Source organism: Nyctibius grandis, chromosome 1 (assembly GCF_013368605.1).
Source record: "Nyctibius grandis isolate bNycGra1 chromosome 1, bNycGra1.pri, whole genome shotgun sequence".
Taxonomy (NCBI): domain Eukaryota; kingdom Metazoa; phylum Chordata; class Aves; order Nyctibiiformes; family Nyctibiidae; genus Nyctibius; species Nyctibius grandis.
Genome location: NC_090658.1, coordinates 130071614 through 130092851, shown reverse-complemented (window position 1 = coordinate 130092851; position 21238 = coordinate 130071614). Strand labels below are relative to the sequence as shown.

General features: G+C 47.4%; 1 protein-coding gene across 1 annotated transcript; it reads right to left on the bottom strand.

The window, feature by feature from the left end:
• LOC137671183 (cygnin) lies at window positions 1–1435 on the bottom strand. Its single transcript, XM_068414597.1, has 2 exons — window positions 1378–1435; window positions 1–134 (listed from the first exon to the last, which is right to left on the bottom strand). The coding sequence occupies exons 1-2, from the start codon at window positions 1433–1435 to the stop codon at window positions 1–3; spliced, it is 192 nt and encodes a 63-aa protein (XP_068270698.1).
• Between the last annotated feature and the right edge of the window lie 19803 nt (window positions 1436–21238).

The window sequence follows — 21238 nt, the reverse complement described above, 5'->3', positions numbered from 1 at the left end:
CTATTTCCCCTTCCAGCCGGGTGGGAGGCAGCAGTACTGCTTGCAGTCGAAGGACAAGGACCACACGTCCGACTTGGCGCACTTGCTGGAGCAGTACCCCACCTTGGGGCAGTGCTTCCTTATCTGCCCATAGCCTGCAAGGGGGAGACAGAGGGAGAGTGGTTGGGTCAGGACAGGCGCCTCTGTGCCCCACTGTCGTGCCCTCCCGTCACCTCAGGTGTCAGTATGGCAGTGGTCAGAAGGATGAGACCCGTCTCCTAGGGAGGTCCTGCTCCATTCCCCCACATGTCCACCACTCCTGCCCAAGCCCAGCCCCAAAGCAGGAAGGGACCTTGAAGAGCACAAGCCTGAGAAACTCCTTGTGCATCCCTCTCCCCCCAGCTGGTGACTACAGGGCCAGCTGATGGCACAGGTGCAGTTGGTGAATGAGCGAGCAGATTCATTCCCCTCATGAGAGACACCCCAAAAGCAAAGTTCATAAAGATGCTCATCTGTGCAGTCTTGCACCTCTTTTTTATGAGTCAGGATCAGTGTTCTTAGAGCAAGACAGGAAAAGTAACACGGAAGTAGTTTCAAAAACTTGAGTTGGTGTTCCAAAAACTATGGAGGGTTTCACAGGTGTCAGTTCCTGCGGTAACCAAAAATCTGACCTGCATGTGTTGAAAGAGATTCAAGTGCCAAACGCTAGGCACCAGGGTGTGAGGCTGTTGGCCAGAAATAGCTGGGAAATGATGTCCAGAGTGAATGGATATTGGACTGGAAACCCTTTTGTTCATTGAAGAGAGAAGTGAGAACCAGAACTGGAGGGATATCTGTCAGCATCTCATGTTCAAAATGAAAGGGAACTGGACCTTGAAGATATACTCAGAACTGATCTGACACAAAAGGTGGCATCATCTGAGCAGGAAACATCCAGCTGGCTGGTCCCTCTGAAAAAGACATCCAGCACTTGGTTCTTCGTGGCTAAAACAATTACACCAGGGCCCAGCTCACCTTGACCTAGAAGGTGTGAAAAATGTCTAAAACATCCTAAAAGTGCCAATTACACTACTGTGACTCAAAAGTGAGTTTGTCTTTGGAGAGGATATCTGTTTTCTAGACACAGGGTCCTACTCAGCTCTCTGCACACAAACATACAGCCCCATTTTAAACAACCTGGGGTAACCAAGTCATCCGCACATTTTGAGGAGACCAGCATCCATCTGCATACCCAAAGGACTTGACATTTTTACGGGGGGCAACAAACTCACAGCCATTAAAGCCAGTAGCGATCACATTTGTTCAAGCTGCCTATCAAGCATGGCCCACTCTGACCCACACCACTCTGGTTCTCCCACCGTTGTCCAGCTCACCTTCCAATGCAATTCATCCTCTTACCTGGAACAGCCAAGGAGACCAGTAGGAAGACAGCAAAGACAAGGTAGAGGAACCTCATGGTTGGAGCTCAGCGAGGATCTCAGCAAGGTTGGAGAGAGCCTGAGCTGGACGCTGCTGAGTGGCAAGGCTGGGGATCCTCATATTTATAGTGCGTTTCTGAGCAGAGAGGAGGGTTCTGGGGGAGGTCCTGTTGCTCACGGGACCTCTCATGGTTCACTGCACAGCACAACCACTGGCCCCTCCACCCTGCACCTGGGTATGTTGGCAAAACTCTCTTCTCCCCAGATCTGGTGTCAATACCCAATTCAAATGAAAACCATTGAGTGTGACAGGAGCCAATGGTGAGTAGATAGAAGAGATCTGCTGGGGCAGAGGGACCTGATAGGAGACAAGATCAATATCAAAGGGCTTCAGGCCTTTCTCCTCCTTTGGCAGGGATGCAACTGCATGCAATAAGGCTGAGCTGTGGCCGTGATGCACCAATAACTCTCCATCCATTGTCTAGACTTCTCACAGTGTGGGGCTGGACAAGCTGAGAGAGGCCCTGGTGTGAGCAGCCTTGGCTTGGGAAGGGCCCAATGTCCACGTATCACCCTCTTGGGAACCACGACTGCAAAATCCCTCTGAAATTTAGCAAACACCATGTTCAACACAGCCTGTTTTGTTCTCCCCTCTCACTCCACTGATGAGCAAGAGCACTGGTGCTGAGAGCCTTTTCCCAGAAGCCTGGATGAGCTGACCACTTGCAGACACTTCAAACATCCCCTTTTCCTCATAAAACCTCCAGTCAGCTCTGGGGTCTCAAGTGTGCTTAATTTCTGGGATGGAGATAGCCTGATCCTTGCTGCTGGAGGAGCTCTGATGACGACAGAAGGTTATTCAGTGAAACGAAAGCTGACTGCAAGGAGTTTGCAAGGCAGAAGGATCTCAGCTCTGAGTGGCAGCATAAACAGATGGTAAATGAGACTCAGTGATGCAAACTTACTTTCACCTTCCAGGAAAGAGGTACTCTCAAAGAGAACTTCAAAAAAAGAGTCAGGGGAAAAAAAAAGTGTTAGGATTTCTTAGAATGGGCACTGGCAAAAACTGGTGTGTCACTGTAAGGGTTTCGAGGGTACTTCATGCTGCACATTGTGCACGCTGCTGGTGTCCCTGTCTCTGCAAACCTAGAGTAGGACTAGAAGAGGTATGAAGGATGGTAGCAAGGATGGTGGAAGCTGGTGACTTATTTTCAGACAGTGACGTAGCTATTATACTGGCAGTCTTCCACTCCAGGAGGAGACAAGTAGGTGGGGATATGTGACAGCAGCATAAAAACTGTAAGTGTCCTAACAAAGTCAAAGCTATGGTTTTCCATTTCTCATGACCAGGGAAGCAAGAGACAACATACAAAAGTATGATGCACTGAGCAAAGAAAGTCTTCTTTCACGCTGCACACAATGGGATGATGCAACTCATTGACATGGATATTGTGGAGGAAGTTTGCTCTGCTCTGAGCAGGTGGCTGGACCACGTGACCTCCAGAGCTCCCTTCCACCCTGGATTATTCTATACTTCCATGAAATTCGTAAAATCAATTGAGGGACATTCAGCACAACGATATGGATCCATATCCAATTCAACAACCCCCAAACCTCCGACTGCTGGAATTGGAGGAGTTTCCAAACACATGCTACTATATGCTTGCCATGTTCTTCTGCTCTTCTAAGCATCAGCTATTTGCCACTGTCAGAGTGAAGACACTTGGCTAGATGGGTCCCTGCTACAGCCTGGCTGCTCTTCTGTGTCCGGCTTTCCCAAACACATTTTTCACCACACTTCATGAGTCTGCATGGGACGGGTATGATTTCCAACATGACTGGGCTGTAGTCATCCTGCTTTTAGTGGAATTGAGTTTAATACGATGGATGTGGGCAGGGTATGCCCACCGGCCTCAGGACCATAGAGCGGGCCCTGGCACTGTTCATTTCACCAACAAAGATGTAATCAGAATGATTTCATGTGTGTTGTTACAAAAAAATGCATGGAACCATAGATTTCCTCAGAGTCACTGCTCCACATCCCCCAGGCAGAGCTCCTTACAACCCTAAATCATCCCTCTCAGAAAGGTGTCAAGCTTCTTTGGGAATACCACCAATAACTGGCTTCCCCCACACCATTTCCCCTCCTTCAGGACACCGTTCTCCATCCCACTAGAAATGCTGTCCTATATACGACACTGAACTGTCATTGCTGCAGTTTCAGCCCACTGTTTCTCATCTGGACCACCCTAGTCATGGGGAACATATTATTCCCTTCCTATGCACTCTTTATTCCAGATTTGTGTGGCATCGTTGCTCCCACATTTTTTCCCATTATCATAATCTCAGTTCTTCCAAATTTTTGTTATAGATTGTATTTTCTTTGTCCTTTAACCATCTCAGCTCTAGGCTCTCTCCAACCATTCCACCTCATCTTGAAGTATGGTAGCCTAAGCAGTAGACAGCACACTACCTGAAAGTTCAGCAGTTTGGGTTAATAAATTGATTAATTTAAGTCCCTGAGAAGTGATAACCCTGTTGTTTTTTTTTAGGAAGAATGTTTTCTGCCTTTTCCATAACAGGATGACATTGTACCATCATGTGCACCTTGTTGCTCGCTGCAGCCCCACACCTCTCCTGCAGAATCGCTGCATCACCAGGTATTGCTCACTCCACCTTTTCCACCAATTGTTCCTGTCTTTTGCAAAAAAAATATTAATCTCCAGTGTCCTCCAACGTGCTGCTAGTCAGCCTGCTATTTGCAAATTCAGCAAGCACAAGCTTTATTCCATTATGCTATTTGTTAATGAAGACCCTGGATAGTTCAGGACTCAGAACAGCCTTCTGAGGTGTCCTACCATCACCATGGTAACTGGAAATTTACTAACTCCTGTTCATAAACCATTTTTCCTTCATTTCCTTTAGGCCATGATCAATACTGAAAAAAACAAACCCAAAACTGAGGCAAAATACCCAGCCAAATGAACGTGAGGAAAGCGTTGTAGAGCACCATGTTTGAGGGAGACCCCTGACGAACCTCACTGCTGATGCACCAGTCAGGGATGGGTGCACCCTGAAAACTATTCCCTGTGATGGATATGATGCCCCAGTGCTGCCCATTGTGGCTGTGCCTTGCAGGCAGTGTCCAGAGCTTATCAGAAAGGTGCCCAGACTTAATTCCTGCACCTCTGGGGAGCAGCTCTGCTGTCGGCAGCCCCAGCTGGCGCCGGGTCGAGCAGAGCTGTGCCCGGCGGCTCCGCGCGTGCTGGCGGCAGAGTCCCGGCAGCCGGATCTGGGGGAGGGGGAATTGTCCCCGCGTGTCCGGGTTGGTGAAGGCGGCTGGTGAGCGGTGAGGAGAAGCCCACTGGAGCATGGACCTGGCTGCCAGTTGGCTTTGTGAGTGGGACCAGCGGGTCGGGGTGACATTGCACATGCCGGCAAGTAAACAACAGCTCTTTGGAGATGGGTTTACAAGTTTCTCCTCCCGACACGCCACTCATGGCAGGAGTCCACCTCTAAGCACCAATGTCTCTATCTTTGTTCTTGATGGGTGTTGTTCTTTGCTCCCGGCATGCCGAGATCTCCGCTGGCTTCCAGGCATGAGCATTTTCTACACTGTTCTGCTTTTCTCTTGTTTTCCTCCATGTCCACCCAGGTAACGCAGCAGCTAGGAAACTAGTGAGGACAGAGAGAGCTGGAAGGTCAAAATTAGGAATTACCACCTTCAGAGCCTTCTTGTCTGGGCAACCTGAAGGGGGACAATTTTGAATACCATCTCCAATGGCCATAAATGTTATATGTTCAGATTGCTGAGGAGTAAACTGGAGAAAAACTCTTCCCAGTCTCTCATCTGTCACTTGTTTACCTTCTTTCCAGCTTTCTCCATTCCTTCTCTCTTATTTATGCCTCCCCCCAATTATTTGCCAGTACACGTTCATACGCTCCCAGCCCCCTCCTTCATTCTTTGCTTTTTCCCTTTGCTCTTCACTCTATTTTTTTCTTGTTTCCCATGGCTACTACACGGAAATAACTCTGCTCATTTCTGCAACTGACCATTCATAGCATTTTTAAATGAATAATTCCATTTACTGGAATTTTGAAGGAAAAGAAATCATTACTCTTATACTAAGCAGCTTCTTTTTTTCTTGACAAACAACTGCTTTTTTTTTTCAGATGCACAGTTTATTTTATAGATACTGAATGCGTATGCTGCTATAAATGTTCAACAGGAAATCCCTCATTCCAGCTATTCACATTTGAATTCAACTAAACACCACCACTGGTTACTAAAGTTGGCTCAGCATGCAGAACTGCAGTGTTTGTGTAAATTCATCTTTTCTGGATGCAAAACCAAGAGCTACAATTTCCTCCTTCGAGTTACGGCACAAGGACCAGAAAGAATGAATCTGGATGAGTCTATTGATACATGAAAGAAACCACTGCTGGGAGATGCTGAAGCACTCTGCCCCACAGGAGAAACAGCAGAGCTGGAGGAAAGCCAGCAGAGGAGGGGAAGGATCATTTATGTTTCTTCACAAAACATATTTTTCACTGTATTTTTGAATTGGATATGATCTAGCCTTGATGTAATGAATTTTTTTTCAGAAAGTCTAGAACCATTAGCCCCCAAGCAGATCTGGCACCTTCTGCAGATGTTTTCATGCAGTTTATTTCTTTCCAACTTTTTCCTGGTAAGAGTAGTGACCTCCGTGATCACAGAATCACAGAATCAATCAGGTTGGAAGAGAGCTCTGGGATCATCGAGTCCAACCATTGCCCTGACACCACCATGTCAACTAGACTATGGCACTAAGTGCCATGTCCAGTCGTTTCTTAAACACCTCCAGAGATGGTGACTCCACCACCTCCCTGGGCAACCCCTTCCAATGTCTAATGACCCTTGCTGAGAAGAAATTCTTCCTAATGTCCAACCTGGACCTCCCCTGGCGAAGCTAAAACATCCTTGTATTGTTTACACAGGCTGCCTCTGTACCAGTAAATTAAATATTTTCAAGAGTGGTAATAAGAAATATACAGTCCATCGTAATGAATATAAATCTGGGCTTATTTTCCCTTGTTCGTTATCTTGCAACTACCAGTTTTTGCAAATCTTTCCCAAAATGCTTAGCAGTGAACATAGGCTTGGTCTAGCCCACTTCAGAGTATTAGGTACTGAGGACTTCCACTGTGCAGCAATGGTAATTGCCAGATTAATTAGACTCATATCATACTGCTAATGAGCTGCTCCAGGAAAGGCAGGTGCAATGAATGCAGTTGTAGAAATTGAGTACCTTGACCACTCCATAAAACTAGAGATAAATTATCCAGCAAATTAAATAATGATGGTCTTTGCTGGTTTTAAGCTAGACCCCTTGTTTTTAACCTGTAATGAATTATGTTGGGCACATTTTCAAGGGGGAAGGAGGGCAGTAAGAAAACTATCCTAGTCCATCCCATCCCATTGTAACCTGTGGCATTTCAAGGGTGTCAGATATCTATGAGCTATCTATCTGTGAAACCCTTCTGCTGTAAATTTTCATACAAGCAGATAAATGTCCTCACCTACTTCTTCTAACAAGATATGGTTTCTGTGGCTCATGGTGCCCAGAGGACCTCCCTTTTCTACTGCTCTTGGTTCATTTATTCCAGAAGAGAGAAAGACAAGGGGATGAATGGCTCAGATAGCGAGACAGAAAAAGGAACTAGGATGTCTTGACTCCTCTCCTCTGTCTCTTTGCAGTTGAAAATCTGAAGCCAAGTCCTTGGCATGTCTAAGTCAGCTGAACTTTATGCTGTGCAGCAAGGAGATGTCAAAAGGACAACTTAGCTCAGCTGTGGAGGCAAGGATGTTTGCAGCCTTGGTTCATCTTGACGTTTGCTTTTCTCCTGAGCTGCTCAAACATTTTCATTTCCTACAAACTAAACAACATCAGAGCCCATCCCCTGGTCCATAGACCAACTGGCCTGGTTTGGCCATCACCATATTAAACTCTGTCAGCTTCCAAAACAGTGTGGTTCTACCCAAAATGCCTGTTGGGCATTGTCCTTGGTCCATGGTAACTCCTGAACTTGCACTTGGAATTTGCTGAAGCTGAGGCTAGGTGTCCTGGGACAGAACAGCTCCCAGGACTGTGCCAACCATTTAGGAGTGCAGCACTGTTTAAATTAGAGTATGGGTGCACCCTAGGGTAGAAAGAAGAAGTAAATATAATCGGATCTTCTGGACTTCATAAGCCATGGAGTTGCAATCTTGGTAAAAATTTTCCCTGGCAAAGAGTATCCAGTCATGAGTTGAAGACCTCCAGGAAGTGAAGACATCACCACTTCTGTTATTAATTATGCTCACTCTTAAGAACTAAGCTGTCTTTCTAAGTTTAGTCTGTTTAACTAAGAAGAAGCGCCAGGAGGTTATGCCTTCCTCTGATGAGTTAAACAGCCGTATTTATTTTTGGGTATGTTCTCTCTGTGAAGATACTTGTACCCTGAACTGAATCACTCCCCAGTGCAAAGCTTTGATAAGCCACACTGATTCAGCTCCTTATCTTCCCTCAAGGTGACATTTCCTCCATTTCACTATATAAATCCACATCCTTTTTCCAAAACATGTTCTTTCCAGTAGCATCACCAACCACAAGCATTCAGTTCAACGTGAGTCATCAGGCTATCCTTGCAGCAGTGAAGGGTAACTGCATACAGGACTTCATCAGCAAAAGCATGGCCAGCAGGTCAAGGGAAGCGATTATTTCCCTTTACTTGGAACTTAAAGAACTGCATCTGGAGTCCTGTACAGTTTTGGGCTTCTCAGTGCAAGAAAGGTAGTGGTAAAGGCATGAGTTCTGCTCTGTTTCCATCCAGACTTTGATGCCTCCATTGCATTTGCCTTCTCCACAGCTACATCACATTATTGGCCCAGAGCTCTGCTGTGATCAGACTAACACAGCTCTTTTTACCTGTTCTGGTGATGAGGTATTTGCAAGAGCAGAGCCTTGGTTTTAGTCTTCTGGCACATGAGCAACAATTTCCCACTGTCAACAACTTCGCACTATGAATCTCATGATTTTTTACACTGTGAATTTCATTTCTGTAACTCCAGTCCTTATGATGACCCAGATCTTTCTGTGTGTTACTTTAATCTTTTCCTGTATCGATGGCACATCCTAGCTTTGGGTCCAGTACCCTACTTTTTCAAACTTGAATTTTTGTTCTAAGAACAACTCTTGAGAAAATTTCTCACAGAATCACAGAATCACAGAATGTCAGGGGTTGGAAGGGACCTCGAATGATCATTTAGTCCAATCCCCCTGCCGGAGCAGGATTGCCTAGATCATGTCACACAGGAACACGTCCAGGCGGGTTTTGAATGTCTCCAGAGAAGGAGACTCCACAACCTCTCTGGGCAGCCTGTGCCAGTGCTCAGTTACCCTCACTATAAAGAAGTTTTTCCTCATATTTATGTGGAACCTCCTGTGTTCCAGCTTGCACCCATTGCCCCTTGTCCTGTCAAGGGATGTCACTGAGAAGAGCCTGGCTCCATCTTCATGACACTTGCCCTTTACATATTTATAAACATTAATGAGGTCACCCCTCAGTCTCCTCTTCTCCAAGCTAAAGAGATCCAGCTCCCTCAGCCTCTCCTCACAAGGGAGATGTTCCACCCCCTCAATCATCTTCATGGCTCAGTAACCTCCCTCATGCCTGACACTTTCCCTCTCAAGGTTATATTTCAGCCAATTTACTATGCCTTTATTAATCCCCTCCACTTCATGTAAAGTAGTTTTTCGTTAACATTTTACTAATGCTCTTCACTAAAGTGCATTTGATGAGATCTGATGCCTTCTCTTTAGTAAGAAACCCTATTTCATCAGGTCGGTCTGTTGAAATCTATTCAGCAGAGAACTCGTGATGCATCTTCTTTTGTATTCTTGCTCATCTGTTTGCTCTCAAAGCCTTGCATAATACTGAGATCAGATCATACTCACCTAGATTATTTTCTTTTTCTTCTCACTCTGAACTGTAATACTGTGTTTGCTGTTCTCAAATTTTACAGTGGAGTCACAGACTGAAAAGAATCTGGAGAAGTTCTTGTTATTTCACCCCGGTTTTATATGCCAATTTTCTGAATTTGGAGAAGGATGGTATCGAATAAAGCTCTCTCCTTCTGTGGAACTGACTTGCAGTGAGGCCATTCCCAGTTATTTTCCATTTTCTGACCCTGCTTCTTCCTGAACACCACAGCAGAATATTTGTCTGTCAGCTGTGCTGATGCTCTCCGCAAAGCCATCGTACTACAATAGAATCATAGAATGGTTTAGGTTGGAAGGGACCTCTAAAGGCCATCTAGTCCAACCCCCCTGCCATGAGCAGGGACATCTTCAACTCGATCAGGTTGCTCAGAGCCCCATCCAGCCTGGCCTTGAATGTTTCCAAGGATGAGACATCTACCACCTCTCTGGGCAACCTGGGCCAGTGTCTCACCACCCTCATTGTAAAAAATTTCTTCCTTATATCTAGTCTGAATCTCCCCTCTTTCAGTTTAAAACCGTTACCCCTCATCCTATCACTTCATGCCCTTGTAAAAAGCCCCTCTCCAGCTTTCCTGTAGGCCCCCTTCAGGTACTGGAAGGTGCTAGAAGGTCTCCCCGGAGCCTTCTCTTCTCCAGGCTGAACAGCCCCAACTGTCTCAGTCTGTCTCCATAGCAGAGGGGCTCCAGCCCTCTGAGCATCTTTGTGGCCTCCTCTGCACTCGCTCCAACAGCTCCGTGTCCTTCTTGTGTTGGGGGCCCCAGAGCTGGACGCAGCACTGCAGGGGGGTCTTACAAGAGCAGAGCAGAGGGGCAGAATCCCCTCCCTCGCCCTGCTGGCCACGCTGCTGGGCATGGAGCCCAGGGTACGGTTGGCTTCTGGGCTGCAAATGTACACTGCCTGGTCATGTCCAGCTTTTCATCCACCAGTACCCCCAAGTCCTTCTCTGCACGATTGCTTTCAATCCCTTCATCCCCCAGCTTATATTGATACCAGGGATTGCCCCAACCCAGGTGCAGGACCTTACGCTTGGCCTTCTTGAATCTCATGAGGTTCACATGTGCCCACTTCTCGAGCTTGTCCAGGTCCCTCTGGATGACATCCTGTCCCTCAGGCATCAGCTGCACCACTTAGCTTCGTGTCATTTGCTAACTTGCTGAGGGTGATAGCAGCTCTGCTTTGTCTCTGATCTTATGGCTAAAGAGACTTTTACTCTGCTTCCGCAGTGCTGGCGAGTTATAGCACAGCTTGACTTTTTTCCAGTGCTCACTTTCTCAGTATCCTTTTTGATTTCCGAAATGACAAGTCATTGCTCTAAATTTATCCCACTCCCTACAACAGGGAGTGGAACAAAAGGCATTTCAACTTGTAGGAGCATGTCTGACCCTACTGGGCTACCCTCTCTCTAATCTCTTTGTCACATATAAGCACGGGTACTCTGGCCATTTGTTCTTTATTAACTGGAACCATTAATTGGATTCTGAAGGGAAAGATTTTCACTTCTGAACACCCAACAGAGAGAACATTTACTCACCTGCTGAGCACTCTTTTTTCCCTGACAAGCAATGCTTCATACGTAGCCTCAGGCTACTCTAGACACTCAGCCTAGCAAACCCTAATTCAGCCTGTTCATATTTGATGTTAAATACTCAGCACAACCTAAGTAGTCACTGCTGAACTGACAGCAGTGGCATGAGGTTCCAGCTCCTGACATTTAAAACCATTTTCCCTGGTTGTGAAGTTCCTGGGACCTGTAGACACACAGTGAAATGTGCAGAGGTGCCTACTGTAACCCTATGTGCACAAATCTATGGATATTTGTAGGAAACAGCAGCTGTGGGATGTATGGCTGATGCATAGAGATGTTGCCTCAGGTTGACTTGGTGGCCAAGGAGGGTCCACAGAGGAAGAAGGTGGTCGGCTGCTGCTGCTGCTCCTCTCCTGTTTTCCAAAACAGGTTGTTCACTGCTCTTTCTGAATTAGACATGAGCTGGCTCTGCTGTCTCTGTCCCCTCTCTTTGGGGAGGTTCATACTGCTTCTATGAACCCTGTAGCTCCCCAAGTCCCCCTGCCTACTCAAGCAAAACTTTCTAAGCCTTTGAGTCAGACTTCCATGCTGGTGGGTTTGAGCATCAAAAGGGAATCCTGGAGTTGATTAAATGGTTCCTCAGGTCCTACCGGTGTTGCCTGTTTAACCCACTGTGAAATGTGGTCTTCAGAAAATACTTCAGTTGGAGACTTTCCTCCCTGTCCATCAGGGCTGTGATTAAGGACCACAGCTATGAGAGATGTATCTGTGGCATAACCACAGCGTTTGGATACACAGAGAATATAAAGGAAGAAGAAGTGAATTCTTAAGTCCCTTAACATAACTGTTCACTTTGTAGGGATCAACTAATAGTTAAACAGGCTGCTATTTCTTATGGGGCAGCTTGCCAGGTTTCACCAGTTCTGATCTTCCTGCATAAAACTCTCTGTTTTTTTTTTTTTTTAAGCAGAAGCCTTCATCAAGACTCCATCAAGTCCAGGAGGGTTTGGTTTTGAAGATATATTAATTTATACTCTTCGAGAGGCACTTCATGATGCAGCTTTCTCAGGAATGGTCTGGTAATTTCCTAAATTCAGTCAGACCCCAAGAACCTAACTTTGAAGTCATGAAGAATTGCCCCAATGTATGCACCTCCTAGGACACAGAGAACCTGATCCATATCCTATGGAAAAGCACCCAGAACTATGTTTTCAAAGCACCACAGCTTTTAAATAGTAACAATAAAAAAATCAGTTCATAAACAATTTGCTTTATCATCTCATGTTAATCCTCATTTGCCCTTTCAGAAAGAGGTGGAAGAAGAGCCCTGTTCACTTGAATGACACGATGCTTTCTTGCGGGCTCCAGAGAAATCATAGTTGTCTCTATTGCAACCTGTAGTCACTGTATAAAATGTCTGTTTAATTATCTTTCCACTTAAAACCATGTGCAGGTCAACATAATTTCATTAATGCCCCTTTTTTGCACGCTGCTGTCTAATGGAAAACCTTTATAACCACAAGGGTTTCTCTCTCTGCCACCAAATTCTCTTTGTCTCTATTCTTCTCCCTCCACACTGAGAGATTTCAGGGCCCCTCAAATATTAAATCACATCCAGAGCTAAACTCTCAAAAACATCCATGCTTCCACCTAATAAATCAGCTTATGGCACATCAACACGTGAAATATTTATCGGACCTCTATGCAGTGGCCAAAGTTGGTGTTTTCTTCAGAATTCAATATTTTTTGAGTCTATGAAAAAGGTTGGAGTTTTCCCCTAACAATTTCTGAAAAAGCCAAATGCAGTTGATATCAGATATCCTACCCTTCCCACACGGGTAGTAATGAGTGCTGGGGAAAGTTTTGGGGACGATTTGTACCTGAGCAATTGTTCTCACTCACTCAGAATAATTGCATATAACTTTGGCATCAAGCTGTCTGTGTGTTTCGGATGGCCAACCCTAAAGATACTCTGAGAGCGCAGAGACCTGTAGGTTTGTCCTTGGTGAGTGCCTGGCTAATTACAGAATCACATAATCAGGCAGGTTGGAAGAAACCTCTGGGATCATCGAGTCCAACCATTGCCAACACCATCATGTCAACTAGACCATGGCACTAAGTGCCATGTCCAGTCTTTTCCACGACAAGAAAGGATTTTCTCAAAGTGAGGAGAAAACAAACCCAGAGTTCCCTTTTCGTTGCCCAAACATTTCCCAGGGTGACAAATGAAAACTAAAAAAAAACCTTGAGATGGAAAAGACAAAAAGTTTTGCAAAAAATGTTAAATTTCTGGACATTATGCAGTGTCCCATGATTTTTTATGACAAAATGGAAAAGTTTCACCAGAAACTAGCTATTCCCTGCCAAACAAAAATGTATATATATTCTGCTAAAAATAATTTATTATGGAAACTTAGACCTGAGGAACACTTGTGTCTGCAGTGTTGGGTACATATGTCTGCTCTATCTCATCCTGCCAGCCTCCTTCCTTCCGCGGTCTGACTTCAGCCTTGCCCACTCTCTCTCTGGTTGCCAAATCCCCAGTTTGACGTTGCTGTGGTTTCAGGGGAGCTAACTGGGAAGCTCTCCTGCAGGCTCCCTCCTCCCAACTGTCAAGAGGATGAACCTGGTTTGTGGGAAACCATGTATTTCATACAGGGTTTAGAGAAGAAGTGTGGATGGCAGCTCTTAGGACGTGCTGTGTGCTCAGATGTACTGATGGATATTAAGTGGAAAACAACATATAAATTATCTTCAGCCCACTCTCCCGCTATTATAGCCAATTTTGTACAAGAAGAAATAATTTATCTGCTTCTTTATGGGAGGGTTTTGCTCTCCACCTCTTTCTTTTCCAGACCTCCTAGCTACTTCCACACCAGTAAATGAATCAGTGCCAGGACCAGGCTAAGATATAAAATTTAGCAAAGCCCCTGGCACATGTTTGGTCTGGGCAAACTGGCTCAAGAGTTAGCACAGGGACTAACACCCAGCAAGCCACCCACTGTGGATCCCTTTTTGGGTAGCCAGGAGACCTTAATATCCTGTGTATGGCTTGGCCATGCCAGCTGGCCTCATGGCTGACTTGGATTTACCACTACGGATGTGGTCACTGCATTCACAGATGATTTTCAGCCACAAACATCCTTTACCTTGTGCTTGCTGCTCTTTCACTCCCCTTGCTAGGAAAACATCAGAGGGTAAGGCAGATGTGTGCTTGGATAATAAGTTCACAATCTCTTTCAGGAATGAAAATGAGCAAATAGAGAGGCCTAAAAAATACCAGTGCTCATCCAAGAGGCAAATGGTCATGGGACTGCAGCATATGGAGGGTGATTCTCTGCTATTCTGCAGCCAATTACTTCTTGGATTTCACAGGCAAAACCCTGCTGGTATGAGCACAGGGAGTGGAGAAGAGCTCGCTTGCTAAAAAAGCCTAAAATCATAACTGCCTCTGAGCTGGGAGATGTGGTCTCACCAGTGAATCCAGACCAACTATGTCCAACCAGGGGGAGAAACCTCTGCTCCCTGGGGTCTGCCCCGTGCCCTGAGGTCCTTCAGGGAGATGCGGGAAGAGACGCCAGAGACCTGGACAGTTCCTGATCCTGCTCTCCAGCCAGGAAAGGGAGACGTGGGAAGAGCCCCTTCTCCTGCTGAGGCCAGACAAGCCTCTTGGCGGACCTCTTCAAGACATGTTATGGGGCAGAGGGAAGCAGATGGCCAGGCATTTAGGGGTCTGGCAGGAGGAATCTCTGGGCATTTGGCAAAGAGTCCTGATTTAGTTGCATTTCCTTCTGCTTGGACACTTTCTACATGTGCATGCTGCTCCTGTTTGATAGGGATGCTGTTTCTTAGGAGACTTTATCAGAGCAAGCAAGAGCTTATGGTGTGTGGCAGCTGGTGAGCCCTCATTATCTGTTAATATGAACCAAATGCCTCCTCACAAATACCTGTACAAGTTCTCTTCCTCCTGCAGGGAAGTCTATGCTCCCTCGCCATGAGGTTATACTAAAAATGTTGGTGTGCACAGCCCAGACTGTGGGTTGGGTTGTTTCTCCTCGAGTGGGGAGCGGCAGCTGTGGGTTTGGGAACGCAGGACAGGATAATTTGTGCAGGACCAACAGGAAAATTTGGCAGGCTGGTGGGGTTTTATTGCACAAGAGACAAGTTGTACTCTTCATGATGTCCTGTACATCTTCCATTCTTCAGAACATTGTAGTAATGTTTATTGATGGATATCAGGGCTGGAGACTTCTCCAAATGTTACTGATCCTTATTTTACAGTAGGAAAAATGAGTCCAAAAGAGCAGGGTGACTCTCATTGCAGTATTCAGAGGTTCCTCTGGAAGCGATGAGATTCAAGCCAAATTTTTTTGAGTACAAGTCTTTCAGCTTTGCCACAGAGCAGTTCATTTTCCCTAACGCACACGGCAAAAAGACAGAAAAAGGCAGGCAGTGAAACCCCTCTGAGTGCCAGTCGCTCCTCTTCTTAGGCACCTTTCTAAAGCACCTCTTGCTGCTTTTTGTTGGTGTAACATCTGATATGCCCTCAATTTGGAGACTATATTTAATGCTTTTTTTTTTCCTCTCTGAGCTGAGAGAGAGAGGATCCACTTCCACGCTTCGCCTGGGGATTGCAGAGTCGTCAGCACTAACGTGGGGGAAGTGCTGGGTTTATAATTAGTCCCATGGTGTGCAGCCACTGCCCAAATTTTCCTTTTCCCTCCTTCACTTGGGTGACGGTGCCAAGTGGGCCCATGGGGCTGAAGCCTTTGCTTTCCTTTGCGGCCACTCTTCAGCTGAGCATGCCCCATCCCTGGAAACATTCAGGGTCAGGTTGGACGGGGCTCTGAGCAAGATGATCTAGTTGAAGATGTCCCTGCTCACTGCAGGGGGGTTGGACTAGATGGCCTTTAAAGGTCCCTTCCAACCCAAACCTTTCTATGATTCTATTGAGGATGCTCTTAATAAATATAACTTCCCACAGCACCTTCAGTGAGATGGAGGCCACCCCACTGAGAAAGCAGCTGTCCCTCAGTCTGTGGGGCCTGGTGGTGTTTTGTGGGGATGGGGGCTGCGGGGGCCATAGGGATGGAGGGGATGAACACGTGACAGCCCAGGCAGCGCCTCCTAGGAGTTCCAGGGTGGTTAATACTCATAATTCACTCCAGTCTTCAAAAAGGGCAAGAAGGAGGACCCAGAAAACTACAGGCCGGTCAGCCTCACCTCCATCCCTGGAAAGGTGATGGAACAGCTCATTCTGGATGCCATCTCTAAGCATGTGGAGGAAAAGAAAGTTATCAGGAGTAGTCAACATGGATTCACCAAGGGGAAATCATGGTTGGCTAATCTGCTGGCCTTCTATGATGGCATGACTGGCTGGAGAGATGAGAGGAGAGCAGTGGATGTTGTCTACCTTGACTTCAAGCAAGGCTTTTGACACTGTCTACCATAACATCCTTGTGCTCAGGGAGTGTGGGTTAGATGAGTGGACAGTGAGGTGGATTGAGAACTGGTTGAATGGCAGAGCTCAGAGGGTTGTGGTCAGCGGTGCTGAGTCTAGTTGGAGGCCTGTAGCTAGTGGTGTTCCCCAGTAGTCAGTACTGGGTCCAGTCCTGTTTAGTTTATTCATCTATGACCTGGATGAAGGGACTGAGTGTAGCCTCAGCAAGTTCGCTGATGACACAAAACTGGGAGGGGTGGCCGATACACCAGCAGGCTGTGCTGCCATTCAGTGAGACCTGGACAGGCTGGAGAGCTGGGCAGAGAGGAACCTCACGACGTTCAGCAAAGGCAAGTGTAGGGTCCTGCACCTAGGGAGGAATAACCCCATGCACCAGTACAGGTTAGGGGTTGACCTGCTGGAAAGCAGCTCTGCAGAGAAGGACCTGGGAGTTCTGGTGGACAACAAGTTTCCCATGAGCCAACAATGCGCACATGCGGCCAATAAGGCCAATGGTGTCCTGGGGTGCATTAGGAAGAGTGTGGCCAGCAGGTCAAGGGAGGTTCTCCTCCCCCTCTACACTGCCCTAGTGAGGTCACACCTGGAGTAACAGTGTGCAGTTCTGGGCCCCCTGGTTCAAGAAAGACAAGGAACTACTGGAGAGAGTCCAATGGAGGGGTACTGAGATGATCAGAGGGCTCGAGCATCTCTCTTAGGAGAAGAGGCTGAGGGAGCTGGGTCAGTTTAGCCTGGAGAAGAGAAAGCTGAGGGGGGATCTTATCAGCGCTTACAAATACCTTAGGGGTGGGTGTCAAGAGGATGGGGCCAGACTCTTCTCAGTGGTGCCCAGTGGCACGACAAGGGGCAACGGGCACAAATTGAAACATGGGAAGTTCCATCTGAATATGAGGAAAAACTTCTTTCCTTTGAGGGTGGCAGAGCCCTGGCACAGGCTGCCCAGGGAGGGTGGGGAGTCTCCTTCTCTGGAGATATTCAAACCCACCTGGACATGGCCCTGTGCAACATGCTCTGGGTGACCCTGCTTTGGCAGGGGGTTGGACTAGATGATCTCCAGAGGTCCCTTCCAACCCCAACCAGTCTGTGATTCTGTGATAAGTTGATTATAAGAAGATGCACGGACACTCCAGGTACCTCTCCTGAAGCTGAGGATAACCCCAAAGCACCAGCCCTCCCTATGCAATCTCAGAGGGATCTCCAGCCCTGCTGTGCATGGTTAGGGACAGTGAAGCAGCTTTTCATCTTCAGACAGGATAAACTGCACAGGTGAGCAGCACTTTAACAGCCCTGCCTCGAAGATGGGAGTTTGTGTTTAGCTCTGGATTCATACTAAAGGCTTCCCAGTCTGTCCAGTAAAACTCAGAGAGGGTTAGTTCTGTGCTGCTTCCAGGTCATCTCAGCACTGGACTGAAAGCAGCAGCATAAAAATGTTTTTATTTTAAGTTACACATGGGACTCCAGACCTAGGAGAGACCCCTCTTCTCTTTCAGAGGGGTTGATGATGTGGATCAGTGCAAACCCCTGTAAGGAGAGAATTAATCTTCCTTATTATGAGTCTTTGCATACATCTATGAGAAGAAAATGTCATTAATTAGACTTTCAAATCATTCTCAGATATTGAAATCACCTAACCTGCCTGCATTAATAAGACATACAAGTAACAGCCTGGACAAACTCAGAATGGACTCACCACCAGAGGTGAGCATAAAAATTCAGGTCACCATATCCGAACACCTACGCAATCCTTCTCACGTGCAATGGCCTAGAACAGGCTGTCATCAAAAGCCGCCTGTTTGCATCTGCACAGATAGTTCCAGGCTGTTCCCATCATGCAGGGACTGAACAACCTTGAACTTGCACCACCAAAGTAATCATGGGCAGGATGGTACCAAACAGCTATTCATCTCCTCCAAAGCCAGCCCTAGAAATGTCTGATGACCTGATTTTCACGCTTTGTTCTTCTTCAGAGATAAAGCAGATGGAGACTGAGGAATTGGAGTTTCTCCAGGTGAGCGAGACCTGTGGTTCTGCATCAGAGCCCACATCCACCCGCCCGGTCCAGCGTCCCCTTTTGGGGAGCGACCGTGGCCAACGCAGCCAACAGAGCCCCTCTTCAGGAGATGGCTGGTATTTGCTGTCAGCATGAAGAGTTCTTCTTCTTCTCACCAATGCTGAGAAGTTCGCTTTTGCTTGGAAGCACAGGGGTGTGTCTCCAAAGCCCTTCTCAGTCTCACAAATACTCTCAGGGTAAATGCTGGATTTCAGCATTACCCACCTTGAATCTGGGGTTGAATCTTCCTAACTCACTGGTTTTGGCAAACACCCCCGCTAGTGAACCACCCCATGCCAGGACCTCTCCTCTGGACCTCAGGCTTAGTCTGGCCACATCAATGATGTTAAGACTTTCTTGGTCTCCAAAACGGAGTTCGCTTGTCCCCTGAGCTGCTCTCTGGCTTTGCCTGGGTCAGCACTAGCTGACCATGTCCCTGCCCGCACCTCTGCCAACAAATTCAGTGTGGACATTGGAGCTTCAGCTGTGCCCAAGCTCTCTGACTTTCCTAACAGGGGTGTACTTTACAGGAATAACCCAGGGAAAAAGCACTTGAGCTTACACACACCTGACCCTCTGCATCCTCACCACGTGGGATCCATCACTTTTAGGTTGTTGGCAGTGTCATGGGAGGTACTCTGCTATAAAGGAGCAGCCACAGTCCAGAGCCATCCCTTTTGACAAGGGAAACGTTTTGGGATGATGCACGGCATGACATTACTGTCTGAAGAGCATAGCTATAGGGAAAGCTCAGATGGTAGCACAGGCTGGGATTCATGCTTGGAAAAGAGAATGGATACAGCCCAAAACAGGGGAGTGTGTTGATGTGTTTGCTTCTGCCCTGTCCTCCATGCAGGTAGCAGAGCCTGGAAATCAGGAGCCCTAATTATCGCAGAGGTGCAGCCAAAGCACTGGGGAACCTGAGAGCAGGAACAATAAAACAGCAGATGAAAGACCAAAAATCAGCTGTTTGGGGGCTGTTGAAGGGCTGGAGGGGGCTGTGAAAGCACCTTCCAGGGCTGGGTAATGGGATGTGCAGGCTTGGAAATGTCCAGAACTGACACGTAAGGATGTATGCAACCAAGCATTGATGCTGCTAGAGATGGGGAATCCTGGGGTCAGTTTTGGGCCCCTCGTTACAAGAAAGACATTGAGGTGCTGGAGTGAGTCCAGAGAAGGGCAACGAAGCTGGTGAAGGGTCTGGAGCACAAGTGTGATGAGGAGTGGCTGAGGGACCTGGGGGGTTTAGTCAGGAGAAAAGGAGGCTCAGGGGAGACCTTCTCACTCTCTACAACTGCCTGAAAGGAGGGTGTAGTGAGGTGGGTGTTGGTCTCTCCTCCCAGGTAACAAATGATAAGTTGAGAGGAAACAGCCTCAAGTTGTGCCAGGGGAGGTTTAGATTGGAGATCAGGGACAATTTCTTCCCTGAAAGGGTTGTCAAGCACTGGCACAGGCTGCCCAGGGCAGTGGTGGAGTCACCATCCCTGGAGGTATTTAAAAGACGAGTAGATGTGGTGCTGAGGGACATGGTTTGTGGTGGCCTTGGCAGTGCTGGGTTAACTGTTGGGCGTGATGATCTTAAAGGTCTTTTCCATCCAAAATTCTATGATTCTGTGACCTGAACATGCAGGGAGAAGTGGTTGAAGTGTTCCTGGAGGTGTGTGGGGAAGATGCTGACCTCAAGACCGGACTTGTTGCAACGGACCATGGAAAGAGAAGTTGTAACTTGGATCCTTTTGGGTGTTCTGCTGAGCCCCCTCCGGGGAGCAGAGCCACCCCCCTTCACCAGCTGCTCTCCCCCAAACCAGAAATATGGATGATGGGCAAGAAGGCCAATGGTGTCCTGGGGTGGATGAGGAAGAGTGTGGCCAGCAGGTTGAGGGAAGTTATCCTCTCCCTCTACAGAGCACTAGTGAGGCCACACCTCACAGAATCACAGAATCACAGAATGTTAGGGATTGGAAGGGACCTCGAAAGATCATCTAGTCCAACCCCCTGCCGGAGCAGGATTACCTAGATCATGTCACACAGGAACGCGTCCAGGCGGGTTTTGAATGTCTCCAGAGAAGGAGACTCCACAACCTCTCTGGGCAGCCTGTTCCAGTGTTCGGTCACCCTCACCGTAAAGAAGTTTTTCCTCATATTTATGTGGAACCTCCTGTGTTCCAGCTTGCACCCATTGCCCCTTGTCCTGTCAAGGGATGTCACTGAGAAGAGCCTGGCTCCATCCTCATGACACTTGCCCTTTACGTATTTATAAACATTAATGAGGTCACCCCTCAGTCTCCTCTTCTCTAAGCTAAAGAGACCCAGCTCCCTCGGCCTCTCCTCATAAGGGAGATGTTCCACTCCCTTAATCATCTTCGTGGCTCTGCGCTGGACTCTCTCTAGCAGTTCCCTGTCCTTCTTGAACTGAGGGGCCCAGAACTGGACACGATATTCCAGATGCGGCCTCACCAGGGCAGAGTAGATGGGGAGGAGAACCTCTCTTGACCTGCTAACCACACTCCTTCTAATACACCTGGAGTAACTGTGTGCAGTTCTGGGCCCCTCAGTTCAAGAAAGACAAGGAACTACTGGGGAGAGTCCAGCAGAGGGGTACAGAGATGGTCAGAGGGCTGGAGCATCTCTCTTAGGAGGAGAGGCTGAGGGAGCTGGGGCTGTTCAGCTGGAGAAGAGCAGACTGAGCGGGGATCTTATCAACACTTACAAACACCTTAGGGGTGGGTGTCAAGGGGATGGGGCCAGACTCTTCTCAGTGGTGCCCAGTGACAGGACAAGGG